Genomic DNA, 21462 nt, shown 5'->3' on the forward strand with positions numbered 1-21462 from the left:
TTTACACAGACATAATCAAGTAGCAAATATAATACACCAAGAGCTTGCAAAGAAACACAAATTAGTAGACATCCACGAACCATACTACAAATACATTCCACAGACAGTATTGGAAAACAACACGCACAAAATGTACTACGACAGAGCCATAATCACAGATAAAACAATTTATCACAACAGACCAGACATCACACTCATTGACAAACACAATAAAATCACATACATTATAGACATATCCATTCCAAACACTCACAATATATAAAACGCATGCACTGAAAAAATTAGCAAGTACACAGAACTCGCCCAGGAAATAAGGCATCTGTGGAGGATGGATAGGGTGCTTATTGTACCTGTTGTTCTCTCCTCTACAGGTGTCATACCACACACACTACACAAAAGCCTGGGCACATTAGAATTGAATAGAAACACATACATCACACTACAGAAGGCCACTATATTGAATACATGTCATATTGTGAGAAAATTCCTGAATACAGACACACACACTGATACACTTCTTTAATTTCTGCTTTGGTTACTATGCCTTGACTTTGGTCCGGCATAGTACACAGCCACCGGTGTTAACCGAGTATATCTCACTTAACCCAACATAATAATAATAATAATCAGTGCAGGGCCCAAACAGTTAGGAGTTGAAATTTGGTACACAGTAGTATGTCACGAGAAGGCACACTAAGAAGGGATTTTTTGAAATTCCTCCCCACGGGATAGAGGGACAGGATTAAGGCTTAACACTTCCATCAACAATGGAAGTGTTAAATAACAATGGAAATGTTAAGAGAAAGCGACGTGCAAGACGCAGATGCAGTTTTTTTCGTTTTTGCAGGAAATCAAACATATTTTTAGATTCTCTAATTAGTCTGGAAATAGGGGGGCCCAATTCTTGCATTCTGTGAAAACGAGTAAGGTTGACTATAACGTAATAATCTTAATCTTCACTATCATTACTTTTGCCCAAGCAACGCTGGGTCTACCTGCTAGTTTTTTTATTTAACAGATATTTTGTCAAGTAATAAGTCGAGTTTGTCTTCTGAAATTGTTGTAGAGTTTTTTGCTTTTTAATTTTATAGTAATAGCATTTATTATCAAACCAAATTTGTTTAAATTGGTTTGACACATCATTCTTACTATTTTTTAAACAAAACGACTGTAATAACTTCATCAAATAATCATAATTCTTATAAGGATTATTGGGCCTCTCCTGTGTTAATAATTCATTGGCTTTAAAAACCAACTCTCTTAGGAATCTTTGAATATTAAACTTTGCTCTCAACCTATTCGATGATTTTGGTAGAAGTTTAGACGATTTAGTTAAGTTAGTTATATCTTTATTCCCTCTTAATACTAGTTTTATAGGAAAGTGATCAGACTCATCCATATTTAAAACTTCCATCGACAAACATTGGTCCATAATAAATTGGAAACACACAAAGAAATCTATAATAGATTTTCCCATATGTGAGATAAAGGTAAATTCAGCCGGAAGGTCGCCTTAAATTTACCATTCAGTAGGACTAAATCATTATCTTGTGTGAAGTTTAACAAAGTGTGAGCATCTGCAGTTACAGTTTTATCTTTCAATATTCTTATATTTAATATAATATCATTATTACCTTTATATTTTAAATCCATAATTTCTCCAATGCAGATATTAAAATCACCACCTAATATCCAGTAATTTAATCTATGGATCAATAGCTTTTTGTAAGCTTGACTTTTTATCAGCTACGGGAGAAAATATACAAGTATTAAGCCAATACGCGACTCTCCCCAAAATAATTGAAGATTCTGATTAATATCTATTATCAAGAGTGTAAAAGCATTAGTTATATAACATGAAAATATCTTACCTAATATTTCCTTTACTAATAACATAAGACTGCTTGACGGATGTCCAAATTTGCTAAATTTCAGCGCTTTACTAATTAATATTGTATAAGCTTGTTCAAGATATTTCTTATCTTCTTCACACAAATCAGTAATCCAGGTTTCTGTAAAACCAACAATAGAATAATTGTAAGTTCGCTTACCTGGTGGAGATTGGGGGGCTTAAAAATCCCACTTCTCGGACACAAGTGTATGTTTGCCAACTTCTAGGGGAATCGTTAATCCCTTGACAGGATGGTCTGGGGTCGTTCGCGTGTGGTGTGGCGGAGGAGTCACAGACGACAAGTATCTCACAAAAACCTGTTTATTTAAACATGAAACAACTTACACTAAGACAAAGTTCTTTATACAATTGAAGGTTCAAAAGTTCCAAGTATCGAGGGTGTTTTCTAACGTTGCTCAAAGGTAAGCTCTGGGGTAGTGGCAGGTGAGGAGATTTGTCGGTTGGTTTCGGTGGACTTTACGATGGACACACGTTGGTGCACACGTCTTGTGGCTTCTGAAACTTCTCGGAGAGTCCTCTGTCGTGTCTTTTAAAATCTGCCTTCTCAATCTTTGTTTTCTCCTTTTTTTGTCCACCTGATTGGCTCTTTGTCCCTCTTTCCCACTCCTTGATTGGTCCCACGTCTGTTCCTAAGTGAAAAACGACCTCTGTTCGAGTCATGAGAAAGATCCGCTTCGAAGAATCTACTTGACACCATTCGTTAACTCTGGACGGAAAGTGTTGATGGAACTTTGGAACTTGCACTCATATTTTTCCCATTGTTGTCTAGTCTCTGACATTTTATAATTTTAATGACCCGACGCAATGTTCCTTTTCGTCATTAGCCTTTCCCCTTTTCAAAATTTCTATGTTCTAATTATACGAGCACCCTGTCAAAGGTCTATCTCTACTGGAGGACACTTGTTTACAATTATTAATCATTTACAATTATTGCGTTCTGTTTTACATCAATAGCATTTTTTTCTCATCGCAGTTTCATATGACTAGCACAACTAATCTGATCTTTGGTCAGTTTCTAACAATGGAGGCTTTTTTTTTTCTAGTTTCGTTTTAACAATTTTCTATTATAAATGTTTAATGTCAACCCGTTTTTGGGACCTTACATAATGCTTCATGTAATTTCTTAAAATTGCACTTGAAGTTTTACTTGTAATTCTTGTATATTCCAGAAACCAATTAATAGATTATCATCATCATTCACATTTGCATTTATATAAGAATAGGAGCTAATTGACTTACCTTATCAATCTCTATCTGTGTATCTATATTAATATTTACCTCCTTATTTAACTTCATCTTGTCAGTATTAGAATTAATTAAAACTTCCTTCGTATTTATCTTGTTTAGTTCTAAGGATTTAGTCATTTTTATCCTAAAAATGTATTCAATTGTATAACAGTATCTAGGTTGATATCATAAGTAAATATTTTCTTGTCTTGAATATAATAATCGTCTCTAATGACTATTTTATTTCCTTTTTTCCTTTCTTGTTTGATTATAGGCAATAATTTTTTCGTCTTGCTCTAGATCTCTTACAAAGATCAGTAATAAAAATCATTTTCCTATTCTCTTCATTGTTAAATTTAGCTCTCGAATTCCAAAATTTTTTTAAAATTAGATTTCTATTATATTCAGAGTCTAATGTTATCTTTACAATAGGATTAATATCTTTATCATTTAACCTAATTAAACTCTCTAAAGAACAATTTTCAATTTCTAATATCTCTCTAATAAATTGATTAATTTTATTTATATAATCAGTCGTAGTAAAGGGATAGTTTATAACAATAATATTGTTTTTAGTTTTTCATTAATTAGTTTATCTAATTCAAAATCTAACATACCTTTTAGATGACTTAGATCTACTTAAATAGTGCATCTAATTTCTCCATTTCTTCTTGATGCTTTTTAATCTCTTCCTTCATACGATGGAGCTCTTACTTAATACTTTGTATGTGTTGACCAAACTGTGAAAAATTGTCTTGTATCAATTCATAAATTGATTTCAATGAATATGGTGAGTCAGTTTGTACCTGAGATTCCTTTGCAGATAATAGTTCAAAATATTCAGAAATTTTTGAAGGTTTAATAATTTCAGAATTATATTCAACAGAATCCTCTTCAAACTGCAAAAAATCTTCCCTCAATATTTCTTCCTTTTGACATTCTGTTACTTAATTCTTTAACACTTTCTTTCCAAGGCCAGCCTCGCCCCCTCTTTTGCATATCGGAACGACACATCATTTGAGGGGAATGAGGGAGAGGACCAAGATTGGGTTCTATTCCAGCCATTATCAGAAGACAAATAATTAGTTCCAAGATTAAACAGTTAATAAATTTCCATATCATGGGACTTGTTCGAAATCCAAAACAATTAATTTCAAATAGTAGGTTAAAAACCATAGGTAAGCTTCGCTAAAACATACACCAGCAGCCTCGGCAGTCGGCACCACCCCCATCACTGTATATATATTGTTTGTGCAAAATAAAACAATAATTTCGAACGGTATGATAGCCACGATTATTTTTTTCGAAAATGGGAAATTTTCATTAGGCATCAACAAAAATTCAACCTGGGGCCACATGCAACAGAAAGAAATTTTGACATCGGATAGATTAATTTTACCGAAAATTCATCGTGGACGACCTCATGGTCCTGGCTGTGGCTGAGGCTGGCGAAGTTTAAACAATCGAACAATCATGCTCAAAATCAGTGATACCAAAGAAGATTGGAGTATGAGAACGAGACCCGCCTTGAGCGTTAAAGTGATCCCGCTTAATAGTGAATTTCCAAGACAGAGTCTTGTCCCAAATCTGGCTTTGCCATTTTACTTGTTTTACATGAATACACATTATAATAAATAATATATACTGTAATTGTTCAAACAGCAATAGAAATGAAATTAGAACATTTATGTCGAGTTGCAGCCTTGTGTTGTAATATTCAATGTTGGTATCCTATGCTGAATTTGTTTGACAGTGGTGTGACAATGTTTTGATATTGTTGAGAGAACTATGCAATATTGGCCTGAATGCATTTTAGCTTTATATTGATGCCAATTTTTTTGTATTGGTTTTTTCTATTTCCAAAACAAATGTTGTAAATGTGATACGTCTTATAAGTCAGGAACATTAGGACTTCCTGTATTTGGTCTGTGTTACAGACTGTATAATTTTGATTGTTAATTTTATTTTAATAGAATCTAAATGTAGAAATTATAAAAGATGATTCAAAGATTAACATTAGTATTGCATCTTCTGCACTATATTATAATCTGAATACTTTTGAGAAGCACTATACAGGCAAAAGAGATCTTTCTATGTTAGGTTAGGTGCAGTGGACACAAAATTACTGGATATTATATCACTTTGACAGGTACTTGTGCTGCTGTCTGCAATCAGCAAAACCTATAGAGCAGGGGTTTCCAACTTGTGCCCACGGGTGCATATGCACCTGCAGAGCTATTTACATGCTCCTGTGGCAAAGTGTTGAAATAATGGAAAAAAAATTAAATCTTAAAAATAAAGAAAATAAAAAGTTACTTTAGTTTTTAAAATCTTGCTACATATACTGAGAAATATGCTAAATTGGCTACACACTCCGCTGTCTAATCCATCATGCCTATTATAATCAAGTCTTCAACTGCGACCTTATTGTATTAGTAGTATGTATTAATTGTCACTGCATGCTGTCGTTGTAAACTCGTACTGTTATCATCACATGTTATCGTTGTGTTGGGTTTTGAGGTAAAACATTTTTTATATAAATGTTTTACCCCAAAATGAGTAATCCAAGTAAAAAACAATGAACCTATCATTTTAACAAAGATTGGGAAGAAGACTGTTTTGTTATCGAAAGTAAGGGGAAACATATTTGCTTAATATGCAAGTGTTATGTCAGCGGTAGAAAAAACACAACGTCGAACGTCATTACAAAACCAATCACAGTTCTTTTGAGGTTAGTTATTCGCCTAAATCCAAGTTAAGAAAAAGAAAATTTAATCAACTAAAATCGGGAGAGTCTACCCAGCAAGCATTTTTTACCAGTCATGTAAATAAAAATAAAAATGACATTATTGCTTCCTTTAAAATTTCTCATTTGTTGGCAAAACAAAAAAAAAATATATATATATATTTTTAGAAAGTAAACTAATGAAGGGAGCATTTCTCATTGAAGGCGATTCGTTATTTGAAGGATTTTCTAATAAGCGAGAAGTTATTCAGCAATACAAGATTTGCTGTTATCAAACAATACAAGTACAAGAAGAATCCAGGTGATTTCAACAGATTCAGTTGAATCTGTTGAAATCACTAAAGTCAGTTGAACCAACAAATGATTTAGAAGAATGTGAATATTTCTCATTACAATTAAACAAGTTAACAAATATATCAGATACAGTGCAATTGGCAGTAATGATAAGAATGGTATTCAATGATTGTAGTGTGAAAGAAGAACTATTAAAGTTACTACCAATGTAAGAGCGAACAAGGGGTGAAGATATTTATAATATCTTTAAAAATTACTTAACAGAAATTAATATGCCTTTACACAAGTTATTAGCAATAATTACTAATGGTGCACCAGCAATGGTGAGCTGCAATAATGGATTCATTTCCTATTGCAAGAAAGATGAATTTTTTCTGATATTTTATGTATTATCACTGCATCATGCATTAAGATTCATTATATGACAAAATATCCTATGAGCATGTTATGAATCATGTTAAAATAAATAACAAAATTCGAGCAAATCCTTTATCACAAAACCCTTGTAGAAAAGGACCAATTTTCCCAAGCTGACCTTATCTTACATACAGATATAAGATGGTTAAGTAAAGGCAAAGCACTTGGCCAATTTTTGGAAGAGATAAAATTTCTTATTTCAAAATGTCAAATGTTTGAACAATTAGATAATCTACAATGGTTGAAGGACTTAGCTTTTTTAACTGACATACGTGAAAAATTGAACAGTTTAAACCTAGGACCTCCAGGAAAAAAATAAACATCTAGCTAATATGATTAGCTCTATAAAAGCATTCAAAGCCAAAATACTGTTTGGATAAATAATCTGTTGAAAAATTCTGTTGTACACTCTCAAAGGATGAAAAAAGTGACTGGTGAAAATAATTTTTACCTAACATTATTTATTACTCATCCTAAAAAACTCGGAACAATTTGAAAGTAGATTCCAGCAATTTACCATTATCAAACCCATGGCTACATTTTTTGTAAATCCTTTTACTACACAAGTCGACATTACTGAAACTGCTAAATCTATAGCAGAACTTCTTCAAGAAATTTTCGATTTTCAAAATGACATCATATTAAAATCTCACGATACCAATGAAAACTTTTGGAATTTAGTTGATCATAAAAAAATATAAAAGGAGCCTTCAAAATCGAATCCTATTTTAATTCCACATATTTGTGTGAATCTTTATTTTCCACCATAAATATTATAAAATCAAAAATCAGATCTCAACCTAGTAATGCCAACTTTGAAGATTACGATTGGGATTATCATCTTATACTCCCAACTGTGAAAAATTAGCAAATGAAATGCATTGTCAAAGATCGCACTAATTTGGCTTTTATAATATCAGATCAGTCCATAAGTTCATGCGTATTTTTATCTACAAAAAGAGCAGCAAAAAATTTTAATTAAATTTTATTTCAATCTATAATGTATTCACCATTATTTTGTACAATTTCTTGCCATCTCGATGGTAGCTTTTTAATCCCGTCTTCGTAAAATGATTTCGGTTTTGAATCAAAATATTCAGAAATAGCCTTTTTTTACATTGTTCTCATTCTCAAAAGTTTTCCTTTTTAAAAAATTCTGCAAACTGTGAAAAAGATGATAATCACTGGGAGCAATATCTGGCGAATATGGTAGATGAGGTAAAATTTTCCAGTTGTAGCTTTCAAGTTTCTGTACAGTTATTTTTGCAGCGTGTGGTCTGGCATTGTTATGCTGCAAGAGAACCTGCTTTCTGTTCACTAACGACGGTCGATTTTTTTTCAATTTTTCATTTAAATGTTCTAATTGCTCACAATACATTTGAGCTGTAATTGTTTAATTAGGTTCTAACAGCTCAAAGTGAATTACACGTGACATATCCCACCAAACAGACAAAAGAATTTTTTTTGGTTGCAACCCACCTTTTGCAGTCGGTTTTGGCTGCTTGTCGCGATCCATCTGTTGTCTTTTTCTTGTCGCATTATTATAGAGGATCCATTTTTCGTCTCCAGTAACCAGCCAACAAGAAAAGGTTCTAAAGCAATACGGGATAAAAGAGACGTGCAAATGTTTACACGTTGTTGTCGGTTAGCTATTGACAGTACGTGTGGTATCCATTTTCCTAGCTTTGAAACTTTTTTGATTTGTTGTAGGTGTCTATGAGCAGCAGGGCCGGATTTACCAATCCAGGGGCCCTGGGCACAAATTCGGTGGGGGTCCCCCCTTTAAGAGTAGGCAAATTTGATGATTTAGAAAATTTATACAAAATACTGTACTTTCAATTAGATTTGAACTAGGAAGTTGTAAATTTCATTTAAAAATAAGGTTATTGTAAACATACATATATTTTATTGTGTAAAACAGGTATTTTTCAGTTAAATTAAAATAATTAATGTGAAATTTTTTCCCGAAATTTTCCGATGTTTCATAGGTTTTTTCCCGGGTTTGGTTTTCTCTGCCTGTTGCCCTCATGATTAGGCCACACTAGGCTGTCGCGGTAATAGAAAAAAAAATTATGTTTAAACATAATTTTTTTTCAGTTTTGTGGGGGCCCTGGGCACAGGCCCCAAATGCCCTTATGTAAATCCGGCCCTGATGAGCAGTTCCATGGGATGAATTTAAACATTCCACAATTTCATCAACTGTTAAAGATGGTTCTGCTTCAACTAGTGCAGAGAGAGCATCGTCATCAAAGTCACTGGGTCTTCCAGTACGAGCCTTATCCTCCACACTAAAATCATTGTTTCTAAATCTTTCAAACCACTTCTGCGCAGTCCTTGCACTAATTACAATTTGATTATGTACAGTATTTATTTTTTTGGCTACATTTGTAGCATTCTCACCACTTAAAAATAAAAAGTATAAAACATGTCTTTTATATTCATCAGTTACTTCCATTTTAACGAAAATAAACAACTGAAATGTTCACAATTCTGAACAGTATTATATGAATGAGATCCAATTTAACACTTCAGTGTAAAAATTATCACATTAGACTGACATTTTTAACAGCAAAACAAGATTTTTCTCAAGGTCATAAAAATGTGCATGGACTTATGGACTGACCTGATATATTTATATGTTATGGTAAATATATGTTACAAAATGCATGTTATAATAAAGCACATACTATTTAATTTTGTTTTCGTTCTAAATCCAATTTGTACCCGCCACTATTTTTTGTAATTTCAAATGCGCTTGCGCCACAAATAGGTTGGGAACGCCTACTGTAGAGTATGCTGGACAGATATTTAAGTGGTGCAGCCTAATGTTAAATTTACAGCATGAACCACAATTTATTCAGCACATCTTATGGACTGACAAGGTGCTGTTTTTCCAGAATGGACTGTATAATCATCACAATGTAGAACAATTGGCAGATCATGAAACATATACACTACCAAGTTTGTTTTACTTTAAATGTCTGCTGCAGAATTTGAGGTGAGAAGTTTCTTGGTTTTGTATTCATTTATGGCACCCTGAATAGTGACTGATATCTGAAGATGCTAAATCTGACAGTGGACAAATGATTTGAGTTGTTATTGGCACAACTACAGCAGGTTTAGTACCAGCATGATAGGACACTGCTTCATTCCCAGACAGATTCATCATTGACTCACAGATCAGTTTGACACTCTCTGGATAGGACATTTTATCCTTGTTTCTTAGCCATGACATTCTCCAGATTTGATTGATCTGGATTTTTTCCTGTGAATTACTAAAAGCATCAGTGTATGATGCATATTCAGCAGATGCTGATGCATTGCATGATATTGATGGACTGGAAAGAGAAAAGAAATAGTGACATCAGGAATGTTACTTTCTGTTCATAATGCCAGGTTCAACCAATCTACATCTTTGTAGTGCCACTGAAGGCAGTTGTTTTGAACATGTTCTCTAACAAAATAAAGCTTGCTTTCTGTATTAAATTTTTTTCAATGTTGTCTTTATCTTTTACAATCAAAGATTATTTGCATTTTATGCTAAATTATCTTAAATTGATTTTCCTTCAGTTGGAACCAGCAACATTCATCAATGCTGGAAGATATTTTTTTTTCTGGACAGATGTTTAAGTGGACAACCTGTATAATAACTGAATCCGTCAGATTTTCATGTCCAATTTAGATTAATTATTGTCTGTTTATTAGTTTAAGAAATTTTATTCCTGTTGTTCAATCCGGGATAATTTTCTTAAGACAAATTGGAAACATTTTATTTTTCTTTGAAATATACCAGTATTTTTGAAAAGTTCATGGAATTGCCATAAGACATCAAAACAGCATGACCTACAGCAATTGGCAGATGATGTGTGTGTACTGCTGGCAATCCAGTTGAGTTCTGTAAACATTTATGCAATGTCTCAATTTAAGCAAAGGGTAAACATCAAATTCATGTTTAAGTTGGGCAAAAGCACTGCAGAAATTTTTAGCTCTTCAGTGTACAGTGATATTGTTTGAAGAAAACATTAGTTTAAAGTGGTTCACTCTGTTTAGAGTGGCCAGGAGTCACTGGATGATGAGACACACAGTGGACAACCTTCAACATTGGAACAGAGATATATTAGCCATAGTAAGAGCACTCTTCCAATGACACCAGTGTTTGACTAATCATCAGATTATGGTTGTTACTGGAATTTCCTCTGGGTTAGTACATGCAATTCTAACTGATGATTTGGAAATGCACTAGGTGTGTGCAAAGTTCATTTCCCAAATGTTAACTGTTGATTAAATGGCTTCCAGAATGACAATCTATGTCACAGACTGAAACATTGACAGCAGATTCTACTTTTTAGACAGAGTGATAACTGTGGATGAAACTTGCCTATGGGCATGACCTAAGATTAGTTGAGCCTTAAGAATGGAATACCCACTTCACTCTTTCCAAAGAAATCTTGACTTTTGCAATCAAAATTCAAGGTCCTCTTGACAGTTTTCTTCTGAATAAGCTGTATTTTTTTATGTATTTGATAAAAATTAAATTTATTATTTGTAACTAATTGTGAAAAAATTTGCATTTGTAAGAACAACCTTTTCAGCTTTAAAGGAAATTAAGATTTTAGTCACAATTTAAGAAATTTAGTTTTAGAATAACATTAAATATATTCTTTAGCAATAATCAACTCTGGATAATAACAAAGTCACTCTTTTTTTGACTGATAATTATACCAATAGTAGATATTTTGAAAATTCATAGAAATTGAAATATAACTTTTTATATGTCACACACAAAATTGCTATAAACTTTCTATTTTTATTTTTAGTGTCTGAGAAGGAGGAGCAGAAATCATATATACCTGAGAAAACTCAGACAATTGTAAAAGATATTTCATCAAACACTAGTTCTTCCATAGCTGTGAACAAACAGATAGACAAGAAAAAAGAAATCGAAAAGAAAGGAACCAACCAAAAAGGCAAGTTAATAGTTTAAATGTTAAGTATATTTTCTAATAAATTTATTTGCTGTTATATTGCATTACAAAATTTTTTTCATCAAATTAATTGTAATGCAATAATTATCAAGCTTAGTTTAAATAACATCAGTAACTTTGTTTTATACATTGACTCTATATACAATTTTTTTCTTATGTAAAAATGTATTAATGTGGTGCTACAACTGTGATTTCTAATTATAATATTTTGATAATATAATGATTGTTAAGTTGAAAATTTGTTTAAAATAATAGCTCGATTGTAATTTGATACATATCTGATTTTGATGTTAACTGTCTATTCAAAAATGAAATTTTATTGTCCTGCTTTCTGTAATATTTTAAAATTTGTTGTCAGCTATTAATGTCTGGAATCAAATTTGAATTTGTTGTTTTGAGTGTTCCATTCAATTGGCCTGTAAGAGGCAAAAACATTTTAAGTTCTTCAATAAATGTTGTACTTTAGTGAAGATGTATACGTGAATTCAATGTATAGAATGATTGTTGATTATTTAAAAGTAACTTGGTTTCCTTTAACCAGCTTTAGCTTTGATGTTATGTCAGGATTGGCTTGTTTATAAGAAAATTGGAGGAGCGAGAAACCATTTCCCATTACATCTAGGTCTAAAATTTGTTATATAGTTGGAGTATCATGCTATACAATGAACTTTATTTGCAGATAAATACTCTGAATAAAGAAAATGATTAAAATCCTCAATTAATGCATTCCAGACTAATAGGATATCATTAACTTAGTGCATGTAAAGGAATTTTAAATATATGGTTAGCAAATGATGGAATAATTTAAACTTGTGTTAACGTGAGGATATCTACAAAAAGTGTGGATAATGGTGAGTCCATTGATACACTCATTATATTTATATATTATATTGTTTTAGATGAAATAACTGTTGTTGCATTTAAGTCTTAAAAATTCCAAATTGCTAAAATGCCAGACATTGATGAAGGAAAATTGTTTATCTGACAAGTAAAGGATATGATGTATGTGGGTCATTCTAAAAGAAAAGAACGTTTTTATCTGACGAGCTGCACGATTCTCCCCCACCCCCCACTGCTGCATTATGGACCTTCTCATTATTTTGCGCCAGTCTGACGCTAACAGCAAGCCACAACGATCGTTTACTGTTTATAGTGTGACTTTGAAATGTGTGACAAAAATTAAAGATTTCGCCAAGTGAGGTTCATAGCGTAATATGCTTTTTGAATGCGAAAAAAGTCTGCCCTATCAAAATTTACAGAGAGATAGCCGAGGTTTATCTGTTCGTAAATTTTCACCGACTACGCTACGCCATTCAAAACAAACGGCGGGAATTGTTGTCCAGAGGCATTGTACTTCTTCAAGGATAATGCACTGTTGCGTTGACGAAGTACTTGCTTTAGCAGTTTAAGTGGGAAGTTTTTGGACATCCTCCTTGTAGCCCGGACTTGGCTCCGAGCGATTACCACCTTTTCCCAAAATTGAAGGATTTTTTGGCCGAGAGTCACTACGGAAGTGACAACGATCCGAAAGAGGCCGTTAATGACTGGTTTAAGAACTTGGCGGTAACCAAATGTGCAGATGACATAGAAAAGCTGATGATACGCTAAGACAAACATTTAAATTTGTATGGCAAATACGTAGAAAAAGAGCTAAGTTATCATATGTGTTGTAAAATAAGTTTTGTTTCATTATCGTAAAGAAAAATATCTAGAGAAATAAACGTTGTTTACTTTTAGAATGACCTTTATAGTAATATCCAATTTTAGAAAATGAAATTGATGAGTAATAGCATTTTGTCTAACAAATTAAATACTACAACATTTAAAGCCACTTATCACGACTATAGAATTTTGTCGATACCCAGATGACCGAATTTGTTCATTAGTTTTCCTTTTAAGTATACAAAAGTGATAGTTTTGCTTCCTAAAGATTAAAAAATCAAATTTAATTTGATATTTCAGTTTCTAAAACTGTTATAGGCAGTGCACATACATAGAAGGGAAAGAAAAATATTTAGTATTAGATATTATTATTGAAATCTTTTATAAATTATTTTTAAATTTAGTTATTGATTCTTGTAAAAAAAAGATGTTCATTTATGATGGTGAAATTCGAAGTATAACGACAGCCACTACTAGTAAGTAATTTACAAATTTTATTCTCAACTCTTTTCCACACCGAGAAAAATAGAAAAACAAGTGATAAAATGCAATTTAGTAATTTTGTTCTTGATTGCATTAACAAAATTGAATGTTTGAATTCTTTTTTGTTTTTAGAGCAAATTAAGATATTACTGCAATTAGTTAAAACAAAGATTTATTTGTATAAATCTATGAAATATGAAAGTAAGCAAGTATTTAATACATTTTTCGATTTCTGGAATAAGTCAGAATTAGTACATGGTGTTTTTGATAGGATTGTTAGAATTATGATAGAATTTGAATATTGGATTTGTATATTTCATAATAATCTTGATACATTTAGATGATTTTCTCTGTCTCTTTCTTTAATTCTAAAGTAGGTAAAATAAAAATAATAGCTAACTGCCAAACGATTTTAGATTAGAAGTGAAATGGCAAAAGTATATTTTATTTTTGTATTTGTGTTATTTCGTTTTATTCGTGTAAGCCAATTTATCATTTTTCAATTATAACATTACTTTCAAAAAGTTTATCATTATAATTTATTTCAAGTAAGGTTGTATGCACTTTGTGTTTGTTTATTTAAATTTCATTTGAAGATGCGAAACCAGTCTAGAAACCACATGTGAAATCATACAATATACTTTCAAAGTTTTTGTTCTAAATATATATACAGAAATTGCTTATCAATATGTATATATATTATGTACTCGTAAAAGTGTAAATTTTTTTTGACTTTGCTATATAAACCTTAATGTATATTTACAATGAATCATATATTATCATTCTTAATAAAAATTTATAGTTACGGTTAAATGAAAGAATATGGTCAATGTAAAGATAATTTATGTTTTTCAAAAATAAATGTTAAAAAATTGCATCTTTAAAAGGTTGTATTTTACTTTTTATTTAGATTTTTAATATCTACAGAATTATTTGTAAAACTTTTATTTTCAAAGGTGAATGTGTGAAATGCAAAAATATTTGAGAAACAGCTGTATAGCATTATGCCCTGAATTTATAAATTGGGTTTTAAATTCTTTTTCAGAAATTGAGAAAATTTGTTATATGTTTTGTTTTTGTTACATTTCAGTTTTTACTTTTGTTTATAGAAACAAAATAGTTTTTCAACCTGTAGATACCAAAAATGCTCTAAGCTTGCTGGAGCATTTTTGGTATCTATATAGGTTAATTTTATAATGCATAGCTTCGTTTTGTAGTTCTGCAGAGGGCTTAGAAACAAAATTCATAATGATTTAATAATAATAATAATAAAGCTATTAAAACTATGATTGGAAATTTTTTGGTCTTAATATTCTTCTATGGATCCTAACTTAACATCTTCAGAATATTATCATAGGATAATGAAATTTAAAAAGAAAGAGCTGTTGAGAATTGCAAATAAATATGTTTAATTTATTGTACAGTCATAACTCTACGATCAGTATGAATGATCTAATGACAATGCCAATAAAGTGTTCGGATATTTTAGTAGAGACAGCTAGATGTTGAAGATGGTAAAAAGTTTCGATCAGTCAGAAATTTGTTTCAACAAGAAAAAAAAGCATTCAGAAAATCACTTGTAGATGGAATTTGCATAAGAATTAAAAAGATTTTTTTGAACCGGTCAAAATATAAACATGAAAGAGATGTACAAAACCGTGTTCAGAGTCTGTAAAAATTTTCAAGAAGTTTGCATAAATATCAGGAAAAATCAATGAAAAGATCACTGGTCTCTGAGTTTCAGTTCATATCATCTGTGAACCAGACCATCAAAAATTTGGCAAAAAGTTTATCGTGACAATGGATCATCAGAACACATTGTTAGAAATTGGTTCACTCAATTTAGATTTGGGGATTACAACACTGAAGATAAGTCATGATCTTGACAACCACTGGAGATTGATGATGGTGAAGCAGCTGGTCACTGAGGATACTTGGATCACACAGGATAGCTGCTGTACCGGGCTTTGTTCAGTTAATGGTTTTACAAGACACTGGTGACTAACACATCAACTACACAGTGGAGTGATCACTGCACATCTTAACTGAATAGAATAAGAATGACCCACATTTCCAAGTGTGCATTGCTGTTCAATTGGTATTTGAATTGCTCCTCCTTTGATTGCTTTGTGATCTGTGACAAGAAGTTAATTTGCTTTGGAAATTCAACTATCTTAGATGTCTATATAATTCCTAGTGAAATCAAGTCTATGCAGTCTCTGAGAAACAAGATCCTGCTGTGTATGTTTTGAGATTGTCGAGGTATCAAGAAAAATGATTGACAGTGGTAGCTACTGTAATATGCTTGATAATAAATATGGATGCTAAGATTGCTGAAACTTGCTTATCATTAACTAATTAGAAGAGAGTTTTGTTCCATCAAAATAATGCCAAACCACAACAGAGAACTGATTACTTTCTTGATTAATGTTGTGTGTATTCCGTGGATAAAATCACTTCTGTACCATAATTTTCAGCAAGAACTTCCTGATTTTCTTGATATTTCTTTGGAAACCTGGATTCAAGACTGAATCAAATTTCACGGGTGGATCAACTTCAGATATAAAAAATTCTGGCCACTTCTGTTGTAGAAATGGCTGAACCCATGATCAATGTGGATAAGGCATTTTAATGCCCTTAGTTCAGAAGGAATTTTAAAACAAGTCTTAGTAAGAGGTATTAATGAAATATGAAAGGAAATGACAGAAAGCTGAAGGTGGTCAGGTTTGACTGAAAACGTTTCTTTTAATTAATTAATTAATGAAAAATTGGTTTTCTTAAATCAGCAATATGTATTTATTTATTTGAAAGGAAATGTCAATATAAGTGAAATTAGTTTTAAACACATAAGAAAATATAAGCTATAATCAACAAGTATAACAAATTTAAAATATGCAGTAATACATACAAGTATACAAATTTATTTTTCCAATATATTATTTAATAAAAGTTGTTGGTTTCCTGAATTAGCAGCTGTATGTATTATTCATATTATTTAACATAAACAAAGTATTTAAAGAAAATGATAATTTCAGTTTTCCAGATTTTACAAGTACCTATGTTTTATAAACCATTAAAAAAGTTTAAAAGATAGATCTGATTAAGACTGAAGACAGTTTAGTATATGGGTCAGCAATATGGTGCATTTCAGTAAAATCCTCTAGAACCACAGTCATGCAAGTGCAAATATATATACTTGTAATTTTATTTAATCTGATTTTGTGTTATTTTATGTTTGTACTTTTCATTTTCATTTTTTAGTTATTACATGCATGTATAATATTCTATAAATATACATATTTCAAAACCTAATTATTTTGTGTATTTATTACATCATTGCGATTTTTTTCAGAAATTAAACTATGTACCCTCAACGATTTTTAAAATTTTTATTGTGCGCTTAGTAACAAAAAAGTTGCTGACCCTGGTCTAGAATTTTGATTTGCTTGGATCATCAAAGAATTATTTTAACATTTTATTGTACAAATTTCTGGAAATCATTTTTACAAATTCAGTAAATTGTTTACTTGTATCAGTATCTTTTTACAGAACAAGCCCTGATATGAGGTTTTTTGTTCCTCATATTCTTAAACAATATGAAGATATATGCAATTTTTTTCATTTGCCAATCTTAGTTTTCTTCTAATTAGAATAAACTTCAAACCTTAGAATGTTTCTTTCTTGTTTTTAATGTGATATGGTAGTCTTACTAATATTATAAAACTTTGATAACAAGATAAAGTCCATTTACATCTTTGTCCAATCTATTTAAATTTTTGACACACTTCTTTATAATGAGAACTTTGTGTTTCTTTTAGATAAAGATTCCATATTGTCAAATTCAGATCGAGGCACAGATATAATACATATGACTTGCAAAATGATTAAATTGCAGACCCAACGAATCAACATTATTAGTTACCTCATAGTGACTAAGACAATAGATAGAGAATGGGTGCACAAACAAATTATGGCTACTATTTCCTAATTTTATATTAATATGCTATGTTACACGACTATTTCATGAATGTTAAAAAGTAATAGACTGGTTTGGATAATCGGCATTTGGATTACCGATTCTCTACTTCACTTTGTATCTGTAATAATCACTGTTGCTTTTTAATCGAAAAAAGATATTGTCAATGAAATAAAATACTTAAGATAACTAAAGAATGTATTGATATATAAATGTATAGAATTTGTAATGTAAATGAACCATTTGAAAGGAAATGATGATCATTTCTACTCATAGTCTGTTCATTTTTGGAAGAATAATTGGTTAATAAAATTTTAGTTGTAAAGGAAAGCCTTATTTTGACTTATATTGATAGGAATAATGGTCTTACTAATGTCAAACGTATAATAGAATTAAATTGTATAGAAGACTATTTCAAAAACCAGATGGCGAGACTTGCAAATAGTTGTTTTGAAAGCATTATTTTTAATTTGAATGAAATTGACATCATTGTTCTGGATTACATTCCATGTCATTCTGCCAAAATAAAATAAATTTAAAAACTAATTAGAGAAAAATGTAATTTTGAGCTTTAACAGCACTAGTGGACATTGATTTCAACATTAGATTCTTCTAATGCCATTCAGAATTTAGTTAACCACTCTGAGAATGGCTATTTATTATGTACGTTGGCTTTTAAAATCAGTAAATGTTCAGGTTGAAAAATGACTACGCTCTAAAATAGAATATGAATTAACTGTGTTTATTTAACTATAATATATAGTTATTAAAGTAGACCCATATTTTAAATGTAAAAAATTTAAAACAATTGTATCCTTTGGAAAATCATGATTGATACTCAATATCTCAACTGAATGAGCATTTGAACAGTTTGAACATGGACTGTTGTAATTTGCTTTAGATGTATAGATTAATTTTTATGAGTTGTTTGACTTCACCAACTTCATGAACTGATTTCTATAAATATCCTTTAAATATTACAAGAAATTTTTTTATATCCTTTTGAGAATCCAACAGAAGGAACCTTAAAAAGTTTTTTTCATTCATTTAATTAATTTTATTTCTTTATGATTTCTTTTTGAAGTGGAAAGAATGTAATTGGAAAGTATTATGGAAAAAAAAGAATGACTCACCTGTTTAAGCAATGTTAGATTTTGAAATTTTTCATAAAATTGAATTGACAAATAAAATTACATTAAAATATGGTATTAGGTTGTTTCAATGAAATGGCTGATTTTTATTTCCGACTTCGAACATTTATTAATTTAATGTAAAACTTACATATTCAATCAAAATTGTCTCCACTAACATTAATACACTTTTCCCAGTGCAATAGAAATGCATTAATGCCAATTTGATAGAAAACACAAGAATGAGAAGCCAAAAAGTCATTAAAGGTACTGTACTTTTTATTGTGTCCTCTCTTTGAAGACTTCACTTGCCAAAAAACTGTCAAGTTGTATAAAAGAAGTGAGTCTGTTGACAAAAAGTTTGAAGAATAAGGTGGATGGAGAAGAATTTCATTTGAGTACTTTAATTTTTGTGACAAATAATTAAAGAACTGCAGACTTCCAAATGATGCCCCTCATTTCTCTCGCCGAGTTCGTGTGGTACCCACGAATTGAGCTTTTCCTAACATGTTTAGATGTTAAGAAATTGTTGAATAATGTCCAGTGTGTTCAACCTTTCCGCAGTTTCCCAGACAGTTGGGTGATGTTCTGATTCGATGGTGATCTTGAATTCTGATTTTTGAGATTTGTATTCCCAGAATGAAATTTTTTGAACTAATGCCTTGGTGGTCTGCTTGCTCACAGAACCTTCACCAAAAGTTTTATTGGTATTTCAGGTTGCTTTGGCTGCATTATGTTTTTATGACCTTAAACATGTGGAACTCACAATATAAATGAGATTACATTTTTTAAATTCACATATTATTATATGTACTCTTCCAATTGCAAACATACAGCACTGTTCACATGGAAGAAAGTTGAACTACAATGTTGGAAAGTGTAAATTTTAAAAAACAGCCATTTCATTTGCAAAAACCTGATATTAGAATTTTTTGTTAATAAAAATAATAATTTGCTTGTTATATTGATTATAATATGTAAGAAAATTCAATATTATCTATGAATGCTAAAAATTGGAGTTTATTTATTCTGTAAAAAGTATAAAAGCACAGATATGGTAAGTATATAATAAATAGTTGCTTCTTCTTCAGATTTATTAATGTTTACCACCTTATGATTGTAGTCTAACCTAATAAAATTAGTAAAGATGAAGATAAAACGTTGCATTACAGTGCGAATACAGTTATCCGACATATAAATTTTAATGGAATATTTGTTCAAAGAATAAAGAATATTGACAAAAAATACCGACGGAAGAATACATTCATTTAATTATGCCATTCAAATGGTAATTTTAAAAAGGCAGACCTCAAATACAACTCACAGTATTAATTTTCTGTTTACTAAATGTTCAAAATAATTTGAAGTGTCATATTATGTATCAGAAAAAGCTTGTTTATTTTAATATTCTGATTATGATACACACTTTAACTATAAATTTACAAAAGATTAACATTTGAATTGTTTTCCTATAATGACACATTAAGTAATTTATTTTAAAAACTTTAAATATTTTAATTCAATTATAAATTAGTTTCTTGTTTTCACTCGTGAACATTATGTGTTGGGTAATGGAAATATAAATTCAAAATTCTTTTTGCAGGAAATAGAGAAGAAAATTTTGAAGCTTTAAAGAAGTTTAGTTCTGAATTTAAGGTAAATATATATGTTTTCATTACATAAATTTTTCATTCTTAAGTATTTAATATATTAATCTGTTTATAGTTAACAATCAAATTAAATTAATATTACTGTAGAATTACGAGTTTTCTTAGTAGAATATATTTTTCAGCTTCGCAAAATAATTTATTTTAAAATATATGGAAATGATTTACATAATTCACTGTTGCTTGAATTTGAAATTTATATTAATTGCTAAATATCAGTTCACATTATCATGTTTCAAAATCAGTATTGAAATTACAAAATAATGAAATGCAATGATCAGTGTTAATGAATGATTATTTTGATTTCACAATTACTCTGTGCATACTTTGAAATTTTAAAAGATTTCGTAATCACGTAATTAACGCACCAACTAACACTTGTAATCAAGTTAAAATGAACTGATTTATTATGGGATTCTGGCTTATGAGAAATTTTCAGAAACAAGATATATACCCAATTCTGATTTTACACGATAGTTATATTTTTATGAAAGAAACAATTATCTTTTCGTGCCAAATAATTTTTATCAGATAAAAATTAAGACTACATCTGTCAGCATTAATAAACTTTAATAATTAAAATACAAAAGCACCAATAAATCACAAAAGTACAACAATCACACAACATTCAGAGAATGCCATAAGTACTTGCATGTACTGTACAAATATATTAACACCCATGTACATAAGTTGCTCTTCCCACCCACAACATTATAAGCAAAGAAAAGGGATCTCATTTATATAAGCCCATCTATCCTATATTTTGATCATCATAAACTTGAAACTTTCTGGTGATGTGATGTGCAAGGACACAGGTCCTTGCACATCACATCACCAGAAAGTTTAAAAAATTGGGATTTAACCTTCCAATAAAGCTACAGTTGACCAGAATACTATGTAATGATAGAGATGGTTTATATATTTTAGAAACATCAGTGTTTACTTAGTTCCTTTACAACATCA

General features: G+C 30.6%; 1 protein-coding gene across 3 annotated transcripts in view; it reads left to right on the forward strand.

Annotated features, from left to right (window-relative positions):
• LOC136990909 (ataxin-2-like) overlaps nucleotides 1–21462 on the forward strand; it is a 97825-nt gene that overhangs the window by 64800 nt on the left and 11563 nt on the right. For all 3 annotated transcript variants that reach the window (XM_067289369.1, XM_067289371.1, XM_067289370.1), the window contains exons 10-11: nucleotides 11414–11563; nucleotides 20436–20488. In XM_067289369.1, coding sequence (XP_067145470.1) covers nucleotides 11414–11563; nucleotides 20436–20488 — 203 coding nt within the window. The remainder of the gene's footprint in view (nucleotides 1–11413; nucleotides 11564–20435; nucleotides 20489–21462) is intronic.

This window comes from Centruroides vittatus, unplaced genomic scaffold, assembly GCF_030686945.1.
Source record: "Centruroides vittatus isolate TY-2023 unplaced genomic scaffold, ASM3068694v2 contig_1381, whole genome shotgun sequence".
Classification (NCBI taxonomy): Eukaryota; Metazoa; Arthropoda; class Arachnida; order Scorpiones; family Buthidae; genus Centruroides; species Centruroides vittatus.